This window comes from Centrocercus urophasianus, unplaced genomic scaffold, assembly GCF_019232065.1.
Source record: "Centrocercus urophasianus isolate 14NV4802_14NV808 unplaced genomic scaffold, USGS_Curo_1.0 seq_18, whole genome shotgun sequence".
Lineage (NCBI taxonomy): Eukaryota > Metazoa > Chordata > Aves > Galliformes > Phasianidae > Centrocercus > Centrocercus urophasianus.
In genome coordinates this window covers 28,308,005-28,328,040 of record NW_024884733.1, presented here as the reverse complement: position 1 = coordinate 28,328,040, position 20,036 = coordinate 28,308,005, and the positions used below count along the sequence as shown (strand labels likewise).

At 42.7% G+C, this 20,036-nt stretch overlaps 1 protein-coding gene across 1 annotated transcript in view; it reads right to left on the bottom strand.

Moving 5' to 3' along the window:
- Positions 1–16,874, bottom strand: part of LRRC7 (leucine rich repeat containing 7) — an 84,584-nt gene extending 67,710 nt beyond the window's left edge. Inside the window, exons 1-4 of the mRNA XM_042819149.1 lie at positions 16,798–16,874; positions 4,699–4,901; positions 945–1,062; positions 46–124 (exon numbers count right to left, since the gene is read on the bottom strand). Of these exons, the coding sequence (XP_042675083.1) occupies positions 46–124; positions 945–1,062; positions 4,699–4,901; position 16,798 (401 nt within the window). The 5' untranslated portion in view covers positions 16,799–16,874. The remainder of the gene's footprint in view (positions 1–45; positions 125–944; positions 1,063–4,698; positions 4,902–16,797) is intronic.
- Positions 16,875–20,036: the final 3,162 nt, after the last annotated feature.

Here is a 20,036-nt window from a genome sequence, read left to right as displayed (position 1 = left end):
TCTCTGCACTAACAATAATACAAACACAAGGCTCCTGATACTCACTTAGATACTGGATTGACACTGGCTTCAATAATTGTTAAGCATTTACAGCACTTAATATTCTCTGGGAAGTCTTGAATTCCTGAAAACATTGAGAGTAGTGTTATGCACACGTGAAAACAGTTCAACCTGTTTTGATCCTGAATGAGTTCAGATCTAACAGTGATAAACATACTTCAGCATTACAGTCCAGAAGGTACTTTAGCAGTAAATAAATAGACCATAACAGGCAATGTGGCTTGCAGTACAAATTCTGCATTCTAGAGTTAGAGTGACACAATTTGTACCGATATTTGTACCAATATTTGTGCCTTTCGTTTCTTTCCCAAATGCCCACCCTTTTCTTCTTTGCCCATCTCTAGACTTTCACTGATAATTTTTTCAAGAGAGCCTAAGCCTAATTTTCAAAACAAATACACAGGTTCAGATACGCAAAGTTTTTTACACACAGAGATAAGTATTTTGGAAATGTACATCAGCAAATTTATTGCTGGCTACATCAATCCTGGTAGCTGTTGATCTGCAGCCTTATATCCTTAAATACATTAAAAACCTGATCCACAAGAGCCAACCACTAAGTACTGAGCCACTTTGGAAAGGGGAATGCTTCATAAGTGCAATAAAACGAGGCCCTGCTCCTCTGCTTGTAACACTTATCGGTCACAACTCATCATGGGGAATTATGCTAGAGAAGCCTCTGTTTTATTTATTCACTTCATTAGGAGAAAAGCAGCTGAGGTGGATATCCACCCACACCTGTTGAAAGCATCAGGTAAGAAAACAGAGCACAATGTAGAAAAAAAGAGTATGTTTTCTAGAATATAGTTGCTAGAATTTAAGCTTCCTTGTTGTTCATTTACTCATCACAATTCTTTAAGATACTTGTCCTTTTGATCTCTTACCATTTTTACTGATATCAAGTTCTCTGAGATTAACTAAGCTAGCAATGGTGGTTGGCAGACTGGAGAGGTCATTGTCTGGTATGCTCAGCTTGCGTAGCGCCTGGCAGTTGAACAGTTGCTGTAACATAAAAAGATACTTCAGAGTGTTTCAGGAAAAATCAGTTTGGAATCATCTTTATAAATAGAAGCAACAAATATTACAAAACTACAGAAGAATTCAAAATGCAGAACTATTTTGAAAGGCCAGAATTTGGGAAGCTGTTCTTAAAGACAGCTCAGCACATCAGCACAGCTTACACGTGGATGAAAGGAACAACCAGAGCAGCTGGCGAGTGGCAGAAATGCCCAAACACCATGGAACTCCCTGCTAAAAGTGCATACTTTAAAAAGAACGAAACCTGCTGTTCCTTCAAGTGAATCTCTTCTCAGAAGACCAAGAGGTGATCACGTGAGGGAGGCATGAATAATGCCTGCTCACAAAGCTGAGCCTGAGCTGCAGCCACCAGCCCTGGCACCAGACCTGAAGGGCCTTCTCAATGAGAAACACCCCTCAGAACACTTTGCATTGGCAGTTTTGCTCTGCACAGCTCCTCTCACAAGGAATGCATTTGTTCATTTTTAGGACCTCTTCTTAAAGCACAGCATTTTGGACAGGACTGAAAAGTAAGGGGACTACCACGCTCCAGGGTTTGCTTTTGTGATTTCCAGCCCCGCTGCTGCAGCCCATAGCAGTATGCAGCACAGAGGCCTGGCAGAGCTTTGGCGTGCATACAAACCAAACCATTCCATGCTGTTAGAGCTGCAAAATGCAACCCCAGCACCATCTCCCAGCTGTTGCACTGAAGCATTACCATAAAAGACAAAGGAAGCATGGAGCTTCCAGCTTGCCCCGCAATACGCTGAGCCGCCTCACCTTGAGCACTGTGTGCAGTTTTGGGTGCCACAGCACACAAAGGACACAGAACTATTAAGCAGTGTCCGAAGGAAGGCTACAAAGGAGGGGTCTAGAGGGGAAGATGTGCTGGGAGCAGCTGAGGCCCCTTAGTTTGCTCAACCCAGAGAAGAGGAGGCTGAGGACAGCCCCCACGGCAGCCCTGCCACCCCATCGTGGCAGCCTCCAGCTCTCACAGGCCATCCATCACCCTGCACCCACGTACCGCTTCTGCTTCCCTCCCACTTGTGCTGACAGTGCCAAGGTGTGAGGGACAACAACAGGCATTATTCTGCATGTCCCCACTTCCCATGAGGCAATGAAATGCTGTAGGCTATAACTAAGAACTCCTCATACCCATTTTACCAACGCATTAGATTTATCTTTATTAATGTCGCCCAGTACAAGTTAAAACAGATCTTAGTTTATAATTATTTATAGATGACAGTTACTGGGAGGAGTTTTCGTCTCATCTGGGCTTTTCTGATTGGCAGGGATTCCACCTACATCAAAATCAATTCTCTTTTTCATGTCATTGATTCGCTTGACTCATGCAAATAGGGTCGTATTTGCAGTGGCAGCTCATGGTAATGAGGGCAAAGGCAAGGAAAAGTCTGGTCTAAAGTCAGGAGGAAATAGAGACTAAGAATTGCAGAATTATACCATAAATCCTAAAAAGAAAAAGAAACGTGCTGCACAAAGTTCAAAAATACAACAGGCAGAATGAGTTTGATTTATCTGTGTAAGGCTAAGAAGTGTATTGGTTTCTAGAGAAACAGGTAACACTGGTATATAAGGATGTAATGGAATCTCTATCTGTGCTTTTCTTCATGAGGCTGTGAAATATGGTAAAAGCGTTCTGATGGCAGTAAGCTTTAATAGACCACTGAGTCACTGAGGTACGTAATATTGGTAAATAATAAAAATAGAACACTGACGAAACAGATTTCTTTTTGGAAACAGTTATTGGGCTTCACATCTCCAGAGAAAGGAAAGTCCCGCTCACAGGAGCTCGCAGCATGTAATACAAATTAGTGTGAGGAAACACATTGCCGTTTTAAGGAGAAATGACTTTATGTCACCTACAGCTAAATTTAAGGAGAGGACAGAGCTCGACACGTGGCAAAAATTATTTGGAGCAGAAAATTAGAGGAAGAAATTATTTGGACTGTTTCCACTTATGGCAATGATTAATAAACTCTTTGGACAAAGAGGTGTAGATGGTATTAAAGAAGCCAACCAATGCTGCCATTTTCCTTCCCATAACTGAGCAAGACCAAGACTGTGTTACATGATGTATTTACCCACACTCAAGGCTGATCATAAGGACCTTTTCAGTACGTTGTATTTGCTTCAAATTATTACTTACGGACAAAGAAATGAAGCAAGAGGTGCAAAAATGGAGCCCTACTCATTTAAATTGCCCCGAAGTATGTATTTATCTGCTGTTTCATTTCACAAATACCATGTATGAATAGATGATACCACAACACAGTGCAGTGCACACCTCAGCTCTGACTGACACTGTCACCTTCATTTGGCTTTCATTATTTTGGACCCTTTACCCTCAGCCCTCACCTTACGTCCCGATATATCTGCCTTGTACTCGGCACTGCCATTTCTCTAAATACCATGGTGATGCCTACTTTCACAAGGCCAAAGACAAATATATTAATAATTGGTGGCTAATTTAAAACCTACACTTTTTTTTCAGTATGATTTTTCAGTAGCATTATTTAAATATGCAAAGTTAACCATATATTTTTATTAAAATAGATGCAGTCCTGAAGGTACTTGCATTCATAGTGAAATGATCTACACCCAAACCACTTTATATTCATGGGGACAAAAAAATCTCCGGTTCTCCGCTGTCCTTTTTAGGAGGAGAGATAAGGCAGTTCTCTATATCATTTTTTCCATGACACTTGAAGATTGTAGCTACCCTGCCTTATCATCTGTAAATAGCTTCTTGATTGAGTGAGTAATCTTCAGCAATGAACCTTCGTATCTGAATATGGGAACTCCATGTAATGAAACAAGCACGTTTTCTACATTGGGAAATAGAAGTCTCTGTGTTTTGTAAGTCAGGAACATATTGGGAGATGATGAAAAATGGATTACAGTGGAACAATGTTTAATTAAAAGACTTGTAAGCATCTTTCATTATTGTTGAGAAAAATTCAATTAAGGGACAGATTACATTACTTCATGCTTCATTATGTAGCTAGCACCTATTATTAATTGTTTTTTTCCACTACCTTGCCCTCTTTTGTTTCCAGAACATTCAAGTTACACTAACTTTTAATTTCTTACAGTAAATATTAATCAACAGAAGACAAAAGAATCTGTAAAAGAAGTTTTACACAGGAAGGATCACTACACAGAAGGATCGTGAGGCCCCACTTTCACGGTCTGTATTTGTACTGAAAATCAAGATCAAGCGAGCTTTTGCCCTTCTGCTCCACGGGAGGTTTCTGGCCTCCCTGAGAATTTGGTTTCAGGGCCTCATTTATGGCTGTACAAATGTCACCCAGGCAGCACCAGCCTTTCTCTCACAAGGATCAACAGCTCACCCTTACCAAGGGTTTTTTGATGTTTTGGGGTTTTTTTGTTGTTGTTTTTTTTTTTTTTAGTGCAACTGATGATCCAAATGCAAGACCCCCTGCCCCACGTGGCCGTGTACTCGCAGTCTCTCAAAGCACCATGCCATATTTATCATTTACCAGCCCACGAGCAAGCCACGTTTCAGAGCTGCAGCACATCTTCAGCGCACATTCAAGAACACGGCTTTGCCAACTGTAACACACAAAGAGCACAGGTTACCTTGGGTAGCTCTTCGATTTGATTGGCATCCAGATAAAGCTCCTCTAACGTGCGCTCGAAGTTGAAGACCTCCTTTGGCACCTGCTGTAGGCCGCAGTGAGAGTAATCCAGGACGGAAACGATCTCCTCCTCACCGCGAAAACAGCGGCAGGGCACCAAGCGGCCAATAATCTTCCTTTTGGTTGTCATCTCCAAGCAGGGCACTGAAAGAAATGGGAGACAGTTTTCTGAAACTATCCACATGTTTGGGCCTATTTCTTCAGAATCATTACAAATACAGCAGGCCATTCGAGATGTATGTTCTGACAGGTATTGTAATCTGATTCTCCAGATCTTAGCCTGCTCTGCAACAAAGCACTGCTTGCCAGAATGATCACAAAAAACAATCTCAACGTACTGTCTGTTCCCCTACATGGTGACAGAACAAAACACACCAAGGCCATCCTCCGTTCTTGCTTTCTGAAACAATGAAAACCTGCTATACAAATCCTGCAGGTAGAAAGGAACACATTTTCCAGCTAAAGTGCACTCCATGCTTTCACCCCCTGCTCAGTTCGGGCTGTGAGACAGTGAAGTGAATCAGTCACAGCCACTTGGACTCCAGTTCTCCCTGGCAAACATGTAGATCCATCATATCTGATTTCCCTGAAACCAACAAACCTCTTCAGCTTTCCACAGTTGTTCGGTGCCCTCATTGTCTTTTTGAGCGCACAAATGAAGAAAAGAACGCATAAACCACCTGATAAGAAAACAACAGAAAGCCATCAGTTTGTTTACCTGTCCTTCCAGCTTCGCTTGCGTTATCTCAGGCTGTGGGAACTCAGATAAGGGACTTAGCAGAAATCCCATTCTTTGTACTGCAGCAGAATAAGCTACTGGGAAATTTCCCCACTGCCTGTTCCCCAACTTCTAGACCAGACATTGGTTCTGCTGACCTTCCTTGCACACATCACCCACACACACCTCTCCCTCATGTGAGGGATAATTCACACAAGCCTGTTTTAATATCTTTTAGCAAGATAAGAATGTTTTAAACAACTACTTTTGAAATGAACAAACAGCAAGCAGATTTTATATCTGTCAAGCAGTCTACGTCTCAAAGAGATACCGACATTGTGAAGTTACACTAACCAGGTTATAGATAAATCAGGCTGTTCTGAAATGTATTACCATAAAGCCAACATGAACAAAATCTTTGCCTCCTATTTTGTAAAGCACTTACAAAGTTTTGTAACACTTATGGAAAGAATGCACTTAATTAGACCAAGTAAAGCAAAGCACATCAGGAGCCTCTTTCACAGTGAAAAAGCAACCATACATTCATGCAAAATGTCAGTGGAGAGAGAGAGTGAGGTTCTGCAAAATATCTTCCAAAAATAGCATGAGCTGTAGAATTTGGTGTCAATCTGTGCTTTCCTTTGTCTTCTCACCCATTTAAAGAAGCTTCCCAAATACAAGAAACCCAGTAACTGAAGAGAAACAAGTTTCCTCTTGGACGGCTCCCCACGCAGAGCTGCAAGGATCTGCCTACGAGTGAATATAGATCATTCATGATGCTTCAGGCATTGTTTGTGTGAAAAGTAACATAAGAAAGAAAAAAGGATTTCCTTGGTCTGATAATGCCCTGTGCACAGCCCTCCAGAACTTTTTGTGCTGTTTGTATCATTGATATCCGGGAGGTAAACAAGACTCAAACGTTCTACTGGCACTCAGCAATGCCAAGGAGACAGACACACAAATGCTGTCAGAACAAATGCTGGTTGCCATGGTCTCAAGATGCTGAGAGGAGCACAGGGGCAGTGCCCCAGCTGCCCATTGGCTGGCTCTGACTTAAGGGTAGCTTAAAACAGAGACAAAAGTAGTCTTGTAATTTAGTTTGAGCAGATGCCAAAGTTGGAGATCTAACACTGAAGCTGTCTTAATTACAGGCAGCTAATGCAACGAAAGCACTTGCATAACAAAGTCTACATAAACTTCTTAAGATATCAAAATAGAAGACAGAGATATGGAAATAGATTCATTTTCAAACTAATTTATAACTGAAACTTCGATTTTTATTTAACTTCTAATCCTGCGCTTCCCCTTTTCCCAGTTCTACCTCAGCTCAGAGTCTTTGCCTGCATGATCCAAGCCTTCTCACTCCCCAGCACAATCCATGCACTCAGCCCATTTGGCTGCATGAAGTCTGTATTTCCTCCCAGAAACCATCCCATGAGCTCACGTGAGAAGACAAGATCAGAGCAGCTGATGGATGTAAAAGCACTGCTCATGGAATAAGCTTTTCACAAGAAAAATGAAATCAGCTACCAAGATGCACTGCCGCTTTGTATTCAAGCAGAGGAAGCAACATTTGCAACTGCATATTTCAGAGCATGACACAATACAAATAGATGCCCTTGGAATATCAAATTATTTGTAGCTTTTGAAGGCATTTGAAGGTAATGAACAATTGAGCAGTGACATGTACTTCAAAAACTACTCGGAAAAACATCCTTCCCATAGGCATTACAAAGCACTTAGCTTTGCATTATTCTCCTCCACTGTAGGCACATGCATAAAACAAACCTCACATTCCATTTTAATAGAAAGCCAGAACAATCACAGCAGAACAGCTAGAAAATGTACAAATAGAGAGCAGTGAGAGAACAGCACTAAAAATAGCAATTACAACAGCAAAAGCACTGTTAAAGATAGGGGGGATGCTTGTACAAAAGTTCTTCCATTGTCACAGTCCATAAAATGCTCCATAATTTCTTATTCAATAAAAGATTGGTTTTAAAAATTAGAAAGGAAAATTGGGAAGGATAAACAAAAGTAATTTAATTACGCCGTCTTCCCCAAAGGCAGTGATAAGATACAGTTGTCAAGATCACTAAAGTCAGTTGTTGAGATTATTTGGTTATTACTTGGATCTGCCCTCTTCAGACACAAACAAACAGAACACTGCTTGGGTAGATCAGCCATCTCTACTCAAGAACAGATTAATGCAGCAGTAAGGAAGGAACTTGACCCTGAACTTAGGTGTGCTGCTAGGGAGGATCAGTGTGCAGTAACACCACTACAGAAACCCCTCCTTGCTCCACTTCTGGCAGTACGGCCACGGGAGAGCACGGAGCTGAACATCTTTCAGTGGGAGGGCATTTTGCACGTGTCTGTGGACTGCTCCTCTATTTACCCTCTGTAATTAAAACTGAAATGAGCAATCATGCTGGAGAAGCCTGCTACACATCCCCTGGGGTTCATACTGTTCTTCGCAATCCATTCAGAAAGCACCAGTAAGGAATTAAAGGACCTGTGATATGATTGAAAGAAGTAAAATTTCATGCCCTGTGGACTAATGGTAATTAAACCATTCATTAATTTGAGCATTATTAATTCCTTCCCTGAACTAATCCCAGTTTTGGTAATTACACTTTTCTTACCTACATTTTATTCCTTCAGATTTCTCATGAAGCCTCCCTTCTGTTCTGAGTTACTTACAGGGAGAGGACTGCTCCTCGAGAGGGCAAGGAGAGCCGACGGGCTGCCAGCCTGGGGCTGTCAGCGTGCCACTGCTGCTCCAGCACATCGCTTGGCACCCTAAGCAATAAGGTCTGTCTTCTTCCTGACAGGAGCACCCACGCCTACTGCCCACCCCCATTGAAAGCAGTGAAAGCAGCATGCTTCTCTTAGCAGAGCATTAGAGGTCACTGCTGAGAGCAAGCTGTGTGCTATACAGCGAGTACCATGTGCTCTGACAGAGCCCAGTGACATTCAGAAATCAAGAAATGCCACGGATGAGGCTGTCTGCTCAGTCTCACTGAATTTAATGGAAGAGGACTAAACTGTCAACAGAATTCACAGCAACCTGGGAAGCCATGACACGTTTGTTCTGCAAGGTGCCAGGAGCACGTGGCCATTTTCACATGCAAAAGCACCGGGAAGAAATGTAGGTCTTGGGAGCTTCTCTGCAATTCTGATTAAGGAAATGTTTTGACTTTGTAACTAACAATCAAACAACTTCTTTCATAGAATCACAGCATGGCCTGGGTTGCAAAGGAGCACAACGCTCATCAGTCCCAACCCCCTGCTGTGTGCAGGTCACCAACCAGCAGCCCAGGCTGCCCAGAGCCACATCCAGCCTGGCCTTGGATGCCTGCAGGATTGGGGCACCCACAGCCTCCAAAATGTGATGTACAATTACTCAACTCTTCAGAACAGTAAAATAAAAAACAAATACTTTCCCCACAAAAGCTCAAAAATGTTATGACCTCCTTCGTAAAAGCTTTTAAAAATATATATCCTCTCTTGAATTAGGTTTAAGAAACTTGGAAAGAGGCACAAACATAACTGCTACTTATCAGCTCCATGCAAACATCCCATTATCATTATCTACAGTTTATTCTCTTTCAAAGCAAATCCCTAAAATAAGAAAAACAGTAGCTTTACAAAAATAATTGGGATAAAAATCTAATCTCTTTCCAGTTAATGTATCTTTTGTGTAGTAAAAACACTAATCCCTGTTACTGAATAATCATGGGAGTTTTCCTCACCTATCCAGAAGACAGAAGCAAATTGCTGCATGGCCGCAGAGCTTTGACTTAAAGATGGAAAATGTGAGTTGACCAATGTGAGGTGCCTAAGAAGAAGAGCAGAGGCAGCAGTTTGTTCAGAAGACAAATACCTACGGGTTGTTGTTCACCTCGGGAGCCCTTTGCACTGCACTGGGTGCACACACCATCACACAGAGCCAGTTGGCTTTTTGCCCCTCAGAAAACAACTCAAAATTTACTTCAGAATATGGGGAAGAAAAAGTCATCTCTCTCTGAGAACATTTTACCCAACTGTTTTTTCTGTACAGGGTGCAAAATGATACCTTCAATGGGTTTTACTTTTTGTTGATGCTGTTAATGAAAACTAGGAAGCTCTCACTTACTGGGGAAGCAATATGGAGTTACAAAAACCAGCTTCAAATTGCTGCTGCAGAGCCCCTGCCCCATGCGCAGGGGCTCTGAAAGCCTTTGAAGTTCCCATTAAGAACATACAGTTGTTTGCTTCTGCAAATTAGAACAGCTTTTCATTATTGTTTTCAAAAGCATTGAGGAGATACGTGAAAAAAGAGGCAGCCAAAATGTAAAGAACTCCAGAATTATCCCCTACTACACGAGGATCATCTTGTAGATCTTTCCTAACCTTGGTGTTTCTGTGATTCTGAGTTGTTGTTTTTTTTCCTCAATACAGATTAACGATGAATTTATTTGACTACCAAGCAAGTTTTTGCTGTAATCCCGTGGTGTATTCCTGACCCAGGGAGGCTCAGTGCCCCACACTCTGCAGTCTGAGCCCAAATCCAAACAGAAAGAACAGGCAATGTGTGCTGGAGGACCCATGCTATGTGACATGGCATCAGCCTCGGGGTTACCTGTACGGCTGGCACTTGATTCAGAAAACCCTGCAAGAAGCTGCACAGTCTGATCGATGTGCCAGTGCCAAAGATTTGCTGAGAGACCCCGAGAATAAAGGACAGAAGTGTGAATGCGAGCATTACAAGGCTGAAATCAGCTATAATGGTAACATTTGCCAGAGGGCTCAGAAAATATTAATTATATTCAAAGCTGCAGACAGCTCGCTTCACTGAGCATTTTGTAATACATCCCAGATAAGTGATGATTTTTTGTTCCTTTTCTTTCCCTTATTATCAGCATAATCAACAACATTAATATGCTAATATGTTGGGTGTTTGCAACGAGCCATAATACCAACCTCAGAACTCACAGACACAACTCCTCCACCACCCCCTCGAGCTCCCATAGGGCCAACACACCCAGAGGGCTCCATGGCAGCCCCCAGAGCCATCCCACCCAGGCCCCCCCCAGCAGAGATCCATCTCTAAGTTCATCTCATGACCAGGCTGCAGATTGGGCCCCTCAGCTCCTCTTTCTTTGCCTGATCTCACGTTCTTTTTTAAACCACACCTTGCTGATGGTGGCACCACGTCTCCTTCGAATCCCATAGAGCAACTAGAAGCATTTAGTGTAATTTGTGATGCTAGAGCTGCCAGAGGTGCAGAATGTACTCCTCCATTGACCTCGGGGAGATGCTGGGGAATTTGGAGTTGGACTCAGTGATCCTTATGGCTCCCTTCCAACTTCAGATATTCTATGATTCTATTTCCCATTCATTTCCACAGGTCAAAATTTCACGTGACAGTTTCTCTGCAGAAATGGATTTGTTATGGGGACTACGAAGTGGAACAAAGATGAGCATACGGATGGAATTGAAAAAGAACCCACCCTTATATTTCCTTCAGGCAAAAAACCTTTTCCTTACTAATATTCTCCTAACATTGAACAAACATCCACTTCTATTTTCTCTCCTCTCCTTTAATTAAGTGCTCTGTGTAGGTGATTTACATGGTGTCCATTTTCAATCTGGTTTTCATTGAAATAATTACGGAACTTCAAAGCACTCCAAGTCCCCTTAATTTCAGTACAACTTTTCATTTATAATCACAGCACTGTGAATAAGTTAAATACCTCAAGCACTGCAGAAAGTTTATATCTGCACACACAAGCCATGCTTTCTTCTTCTGGCTTCCAGTGCTTACATACACCGCTCACCTCTGTCACAGGCAGCCCTGTGGGCACATCCCCACTCTCAAGACTTTGTCCATAACATCATGAACAGGCAGTTCAGCAAAAGCAAAAACAGTTGGTTTTTGTAGCCTATCCTGTAGTCTGCTCCCCCAAAAAACAGTTTTTGTGTAACTGTACAGAAAACTCCAGTTTTATTCTGTTTGTTTTTATACAAGAACCAACAGAATGTCAGTAATTGCACATTAGTAGCAAGTGTTGAAAATAAATAATTATGCTTTTAGTTGCGAGAAGTTACAGTCAGCTTGACGGCCCACAGCACAGATCTTTATGGAGGAGAGAATCCCAACAAACTCAGATGAGACCCAGCCGCCCTTAGAAAATGTGCTTTCTTGAACCTGGAAAATTTCCTTTTAAGCTGAGATCTTTGATGTGCTTCAGCTTTATTCTGAAGCAATCCCTTAACTTAAAGATGATCCGGTGTGAAATTTATTATGAACTGTGCTTTATTTCTTGCCTTATGGAGTAATAAATTTTGCTGCCCATATGAAGGCCAGAACTGCTGTCCAAAGGAACAGCACAGAAAACATAATTTACCTGCTAAATACATTAACTAAACAAATGACTATTCAAATATGAGCTGTATAACTTTCATTAAGTTTGGCTTTCTTCCTCACGGAGGAAAGGATCGCACAGAATACCCAATGACTTCCCAGCAGTTTACATCCCAATCCGTCTGCATTATTCGTGACATATTAATCTGCTTAGCAGGAGCTTACTGCAGGAAAACTGTACGCGTTTTGCTGAGCTTGCAGGATGAAAGTTCCAGAGATAATAACCTGCAACTCCAAACTGCAGTTAGAGAAAAAAGTTTTAATTAACAGGGACAGCTCTGGCTCACAGTGAAAGCTGACCTGAGAACCCACACAGAGGGGTGCTGGGCAGGGGCCTCTGCTCCTCCCACAGCACATGGAGGTACCAGCACGGGTCAGCAGACACTGCTGACACCCAACACAGGAGGTTACGTTGATTTTCCATACGCCACAAATGGATGTTATGACGTGTTTCTGAGTTCTACCAACTTTGTCCACCACTGAAACTCCACCTTCTGTCCCTAGTCACTGCCCAGGAATGCTCCTGCTGTTCCTTATATTCTCATAGGTTTGGCCTCACCTGCAGCCTGTGACCTTGAGGACACGGACCATGCCCAGCTCTGCACCACAAAGAAACCTGCTTTTGCACCACCATCCATACTCTTGCCATCCGCAGCCCATGCAGGGCTGGTTGGGTCCCCACCACGCTCACCTTGTACAGGCAGTGTTTGGACTTCACCTCACCATCACTCAGTTCACCTCCTCCACTTTCCAAGTGACTCAGTGCCATAAATGCTGCTTTTTTCTCTCATCTTGCTGCTCTCTCTTCTAGAAACACTTTCTATATTTTACATTAGCAGTTCCCCAAGCTTATTTAGATCTTTAGCCTTTTTTTTCCAGCAGCAGTAACTTCTCACATGCCCATTCTCCCCTTCTGATCTCAGTATGGTTCTTGGCTCCCTCTTCCTCCAAAATCTCAAGCACAGGTCTGACCTCTGAACCCACCCTGGCCTGCATCCCCCAGCTTCTCCTCCCAGTGCCCCAGATCCCTCTATAAGCTCTACCCTACGGTGCATAACCAGCATTTCCAGCAATCACACTTCCTTTATTGCACAGTTATTCTCTTTTCCAGGAGTTCCTACATAAATGTTCAAATTCTCCAACTTAACTGCACAAACATAAACTGGTTCCCAAACACCGTTCTACCACTGCTTGTTGCAAATAAATGCTCTCCCCCTTCCTTACTCTCTTCTTTCTACGCATCTTAAATTGTGCCACCAAGAAAATAAAACCTTTCATTGCCCATCAGTTCAAGTGTCATTCTTCTATCCTCCTTCGCAGTCGTGGATTCAGATTTTCTTAATTGCTCCCCATTTGTCTCACCATAATCAGTAATGCTGCACATCTGTGCTGTAATATGCTTGCGTGTACGTTCACAAATCGGATTACCAAAACGCAAAAGCTGCCATGCCAAAATGACAGCACAAATGCAATCTTAAAAACGTAATTCTCACAAGTACCCATGAAAATCGGTTACTTGAGTACGAGAATACAATGTGCCATCCGTACAGACATTCATCTCCCTAAATACCTCGCTGCCTACAAACACCCAACCACATCTCCTCTGGTTTCCAGTGCACAGTAGCTGCCACAGTTCTCACTTGAGTATTTTTAGGCAGAATCAACTAATTAAATCTGCACTGTGCCCTCTCCCCTCAGCACCAATTGCTCCCAGCATTACCCTGGAGCTGTGACGTGGTGAACAAAAATATCCTCAATTAAATACCTGCAGAACTCAGGGCGGTCGCTTAGTCCACCTTCATAGTTTAAAATACATCTGTACTCTAAAAAAAGCTGTTTGTTTCAGGCAGGACTGCGTTAGTTAACAGCAGAACTATGGCTCCTTGAGGTGGATTCACAGGATGTATCTGCACAGAGCACTCTGTCCAACCTTGCAGTGTCCAAATCCCGGGGAGGAAGGACACAGAAGTGAGGATACTAAAGGGAGGCGTAACAAGAAGCATTGCAGAGAAGAAAAGCTGCCAATGCAAAAAAGATACAGGGCTCCTGCAAGAATTTAACTACACCATGGCAAACGTGCATACTTATTTACTGATATTTCACAGGTTATTGAGCACACAGAAAGAATGCTGAAGAAAGGCCACCAGAAGTAAATGGAATTAATCATTCCCTGTTGGTGTTTACTTACTATTTGCTTTCATTTCCCCAAGGAAGATGGTGGGTGGCGTATTCTCCCTTTCAACAGGCCAGGTTTTTACACTTAAATGCGTGTTGCAGTTTTCTGCACTCATTTAAGTGTTTTGCAGCTCTCAGCTGCCCCACCATCCTGAGCTGAGTTCAGAGAAGCCCTCCAGCCACTCCAAACTGATCTCTTCTGTTATGAGAAGGGAAACCCTTTCCCTACAGCGACCCTCAGAGCTACAGAATCCCTCTCAGCCTAAAACAGTCCCTCTTGAGATGCTGCCAACAAAGCTCAGATTCCTATTTTAGGCACCAGACCACCTGGAAATTCTGGTTGGCCATACAGCTGGGGTAAGGGCCAGTCCACAAAGAGCAATCAGGCACCGGGGTCACCAGCCCTGGGGGTGTTCCAGTGCCGTGGGGATGTGGGCACAGGGGGGTGGGCTTGGAGGGCTTCTCCAACCTCAATGGTTCTAGGCTTCCGCGATTCTGCATTTAGGGTTATGCTGGAAAACAAAGATGCCTGGTTTGTTCCATGCTCCTGTAGTACAACCACTGCAGTCACTTCAGGCAGTAGGGCAGGCTGTGCTGTGAAAGGTTCCTGTGTAACCACAACAACATTGTGAAACCAAGCTGGAATATTCAGAGGCAGCTATAGACTGTTAGCTACAGACTATTCATTCAATTTCCAGCTTGAGTCTATTCTCTCCACTCTTCCAACAGATGAGTCAATAGCACTCAGCCATTTTTTGGTAATTTTTTTGAAGAACGCCATCACAGCCACTGCTGAATTTGATGTCCTGGCAAACCCACATGCTAGCACTATGCCAGGAGGCACAGCTGCTGGCACGAAGAAGCTGTCATCTTGCCCCATCTTCAGCCAGGAGGAAATCCAGGCTCGGGAGGAATCCAGTCCTCCAGGCTCCCCTCCTGGGCAGTGCCAGAGGGAACCCACCTTTGTGTGCAATGTATTTCACCCCAACGCGTGGGAATAACAACCCAGGCTGTTCAAAGCAGGGTATTGGGATAATCCTGCATTTCTGAGGGCTTCCATCAGCAGAGGGCTCTAGAACTACACTCCTTTAGGTATCGTATACCCTCCCATGATTAATCTGTCCCAGTTTTTTTTTAGTCAATTAACATGCTGTTCTTATGCTACAAATGTTCTCTAAAAAAATTCTCACAGCTGAGCTGTCAAACTCTGAAATTCAGTACATTGGAATGTCAGGTTTTTACAAACTCCAGGACTTTGTTAAAGTATAATCAGAACTTTAATACCCAATTATGCAATCTTAGCAATAACATTCTGAAGAGAATTTCATTACTTTCACTGTGATCTGGGAGCATCAACCAGACCTGCACCAAGTTGTTCCACTCAAAAATACACGGGCTTCATTCTTAATGGAGGGGTTCATCAGATTTCATCTAAAATTGCAGGTTTGAACATATCAAAGCTGGAAGATTCAAGCATTTGGGCACATTCTCTCCACTCAGCAACAATAACGTCTTTGTTTTTTGCTTAGCTTCTCCCCTTGTTTTGTCTGGTGGTCACAGCTCAGTTGCTAACTGCTCACTTACAGAACACAAGGTCCTCTCTGCCTCTGCTCAGTTAGGTTAGCAGTGTTCTTTGAGGGCTAAGATATCATCCCTGAGCAGGCACAGGGAATGCGAGAAGTCCAAAGACATTTCTCATAGCCTGAAACAAGAGTTTAAGGAAAAAAACCAACACTGACGAAGCACTAAGCAAAATGTTGGCATCCACCCACCTCCCAAAGTAAGTCTTAGCTGTACAAGAAGTGATAGCCTTTTGACAGTAATTTATAAACAGGCACACAGCCCCCATTGTACAATCTGCTCCAGCGACAGTAAATCTGGAAAGGAGCAGAAACATGACCTAGAGGCAAGACGTTGTAAGATAAAGAGAAGCGAAACATGGAATTTGTCATCCCCAATTGAATTAGCAACACTAAGATATTTTAATAGGCATGTCTCCAACTATCAGAATCGTTTGGACAACCACAACCTGTGACAAAAAGCCCTCTGAAGCAGGTACTATGCTAACGCCAATCAAAACTGAAACAACATCCCCAGATCAGACTGAACAACAGCTATGCCATGAAGTTCATACCACTACTTGTAGGCCTGTTAAAGCACACTCCTTTCCCACGTTCAGTCTCTATGTGGCTTACCTTCAAGTGACTCAGAAAGCAATGGAAAAGGGCTGCTGGATGTGGATACCCACATAGAAAAAAAATCTCTACTAAGCATACACAGAACGATGCACCTCATAGACCTCAGTGTTGGTTGATCACCAAACACCACCACACATAAAGAAATTAAAGATCATACGTTTACTAAATGTACTCTTTAACTCAGAGGCGATTCTGCTAAGATCAATCAAGTACATTTGCACATTTTTTCATTGAATTCCATAATGCTAAAATAAAAAACATTCATCCCCTCAATAGCCTTAAAAAAAAAAAAAAAAAAAGAAAAAAAAAAAATAAGGCAAAATTCATCTTGAGGCTCGGCTTTAAAGAAACAAAGCAATTTTCATAATAATCTAGGTATCTGTTCCTATCTATTGACTGGTAAGCAAAGTTATCTTTTAACTACTGCCACAAGACGTAGGGGAACACCAACAGAGCTGGTATTGTTTGTGGGTTGAGTGGCTGTGCCCGCAAAGAACAGCATTTAAATGTAATTGCTGCAAGGCCTTTCAATATACTCACTGTTTTCCAACTCTCAGCTGTACTGGTTATGACAGTTTCACACAGTGTTGTCATGCAAGAGAGGGACTTGCAGAAAGCTCTTCTGCAGCAGACATTGCACAAGCCAGCAAAAAATACTGAGGAGCACTTCCCAGGCTTCAGCTTCAGCGCCAGCTTCTCAAGAGGTTCACCGATGTGATGGCGTGTAACTGCAGGGAGAAAGCATGGAGCAAGAATATAAATCTGCTCAAATTGACAGGTGCTAGCTGTAAAAAAATGGTACATGGAGTTGAAAATGAGGACAGACGCAACGACGGTTGCAAGATCCAGACAGTGCCCATTATTTTAGTGCAAGAGAAAGTAAGAGAATTTGGAGTGGGACATGAGAGCGTCTGGACACTTGTGAACAATCAGCAGCAGTCAAGATGATTAGAGAGAGGAGAGGCAGGAACCGCTAATGGCAGTAGGGAGCAGGAACAGAAGCTGAGCGTGTGGCTGAGGGAAAGGATTGAGTCAATACAGCAGAAAGAGCAAATTGTAAATTGCAAAGGGATGCAGCGATAGCTTCGCTGACAAACCACGGCGCTTTGATCTCATAGCAAGTGCCACAGACCTTTCTGTCTCTATAGAGGTGATTACAGTTTTGCTGGGTCAAGTGACATATGGATCAGGACTGCCCACAGTACAGTGCTGTAAGTGCCACTGAACCGCATCAGAAACTGAACATGAACATCTGAATCTCAGCCTGAATGAGGGAAAAAAACATTTGGAACAGCTTGGAATGCATCCCATTTCTCCCTCCCACCAAGGAAAACAGATGGTATCAGAAAGATGAACAACATCCTAACAATCTATGCTCCTGTTCCTAAAGAATAAAAACAGAGAGGCTGAGGAGCCCAGGATGGGAAGCAGCAGTGCTGGTGCACTGTGACCCCCTGCTCTGGATTAAAACCACATCTTTAATTTCTTACCCAAACTCTTCTTCCCAAACTCCAGTCAGCAGGTTTCTCCCTTCTAGCAAACTCTACTAAAGCATTCTGCAAAATATAAATAACCTTTTCTAAGATTCAGACTACTGTTAATAACTGTAACTATAACTTAAAAATTATTCAAAGGCTGTTTATGCCAACTCATTCTTTTGCCAAGGTGCTCTTTGTAGGTATGAACTTGTTAGAATAGACACAGGACATTCAGAAGAAGCAACAGAAGCTGATAAAGACATTGAAAACATTCATCCCTGTGGCATCTTTTCTCGATATCTGTCTATCTGAGGTATAAATTCAATATTCTAAAACACAGTTATTGAAACAATTTTTCTTTTGCCTTCATAAAAACATAAATACAGCTATAAAGAAAGTGATGCACGAAATGGCTTCTCTATCACCAAAATGAAGTTGTATATCTCATAGGAGCAGTGTGGTCTAGTGGGAGGTGTCCCTGTCTATAGCAGGGGGCTGGAACTGGATGATCTCAGCCCAGACAATTCTATGATTCTATGATCAGAGGGCTCACCTGGCCTAGGACACTGTGCTTATGGTGTCCTGTAGAATACTAAATATACACACAATATTCCTAAATGTGCCTGTTGCCTGTTCAATGCCAGAAAACTTCCCATATTTAACATCTATAAAATTTAGTCCCTCCTTACATTCTGCAATTCCCTGCTTTGTTATGCACGACTTCCAGCCTGCTCACTGACTGTGTAAGATGGCAGCATTTTGGAATTCAGACTGTTAGCTACTGGCAGCTGCCAAAATCCAGCCAGAGTTGCTTTTTATTTAAAACTTCTTCGATGTTAAAAATCCGAACGCATAAAATATTCTTGTTAAGAAGGTTGATATTCTACAGTTTAAAAAGTTCCATTAAGAACATATGAGGCTGAGATCTGTGCCTCCTCAACATACTCAATAACATCCTCAGCACCAAATTACTTCATCTTCCCTGAATGTACTCAGATGTACTTCTGCTCTGCTCTCAGCATAGCCATTTATGTTTATCAGTTGAGAGATGTTTTGATGACAGCTATTAAGTTAGCCCTGTTTAAATAACCTGAAAAGTTGTCAGAATCTTCTAATTAAAGTCCTGCTCCCTTTTGCTCAAAGTAATCTCTAACACACTTAATCCATTTGTTTCACTCTTATCAAATCAGACACAGATCACTAACTAGTTCTGTTTCCAGGCTGAAACCAAGTCCTGCGACGAAGCAGGAGACCAATGATAACAGCAAGTCTCTCTTACTCTCTCTCTCTCATATATTGATCACATCCAGCTCTCAGCATTCAGTGTATCAAAGCACCAGCTCCAATTAAGTCCCGTAGGTTACTTCAAATTGGCATGCATAAATGAAAGGGCAAGTATAACTGCGTTCAGTAAATTCTACCAAAGAGACCTTTCTGTTCATACGCTGGGCTGATTTCTTCATCATAAAATATTAGAAGATCTTTTTTTAGCTAGAGATATCTATAAAACTAACAAAAGTGACAGGAGAGTGCTTGCACCTGTGACTTCAATCTGTGATAAAAATGGAGACAAGGAAATGGCGGCGTTCCTCGCCCCGCGCCCCCATGCTCAAACACTGCAGAAAGCAGAGCACCTGCCCTGCCCCTCGGGGGACACTGAGCTCTCACACAAATGGAGCCAGTCAAAAACCATGGAGCTCTGTCCCTGTCCCAAAAGCATTGCAATCTCATTTCGTGGCACAAGCAAGCAAAGAAACAAAACCCAAATGGCAGGGCTGGGGACACGAGGTTACACACGGGTACGTCTCCTTCCATTAGCTGAAGTCTACAGCCCAGTCTCTATCCACTTAAATATTATCACTTAGTAATTTTAACCAGAAAAGTACCATGTGATTTACTATTTACTGTATTACTGAAAGGGATTTTACAGAAACAGGATGTTATGAAAACAGTCTTATAGCCCAACACGTAGATCACGTTCTGTGTACCACGGGTGACTCTACATCAGTGAAGGCCAGGGAATGCCCTGAAGGAGATCTCCTGTGCACGCACACGTCAGAGAGGTCTGCAGAGCTTGAACGCTCCCAGGGACCAGGCTGCAAGGTGCTGACCTCACCTTTTGTGAACATTCATTTCTTACACACCAAACCACAGCAACGCGATTTCATTTTGTCACTTCCTATGATAGAAAAAAAGATATTCTTTAGCAGACAAAGAACCTGCCTTCTAGATCTAGAAGATAATTATCACAGATGTCAGTCCGATGGAAAATGAAGCCCGTGCTGCTTTAGAACAAGTTGT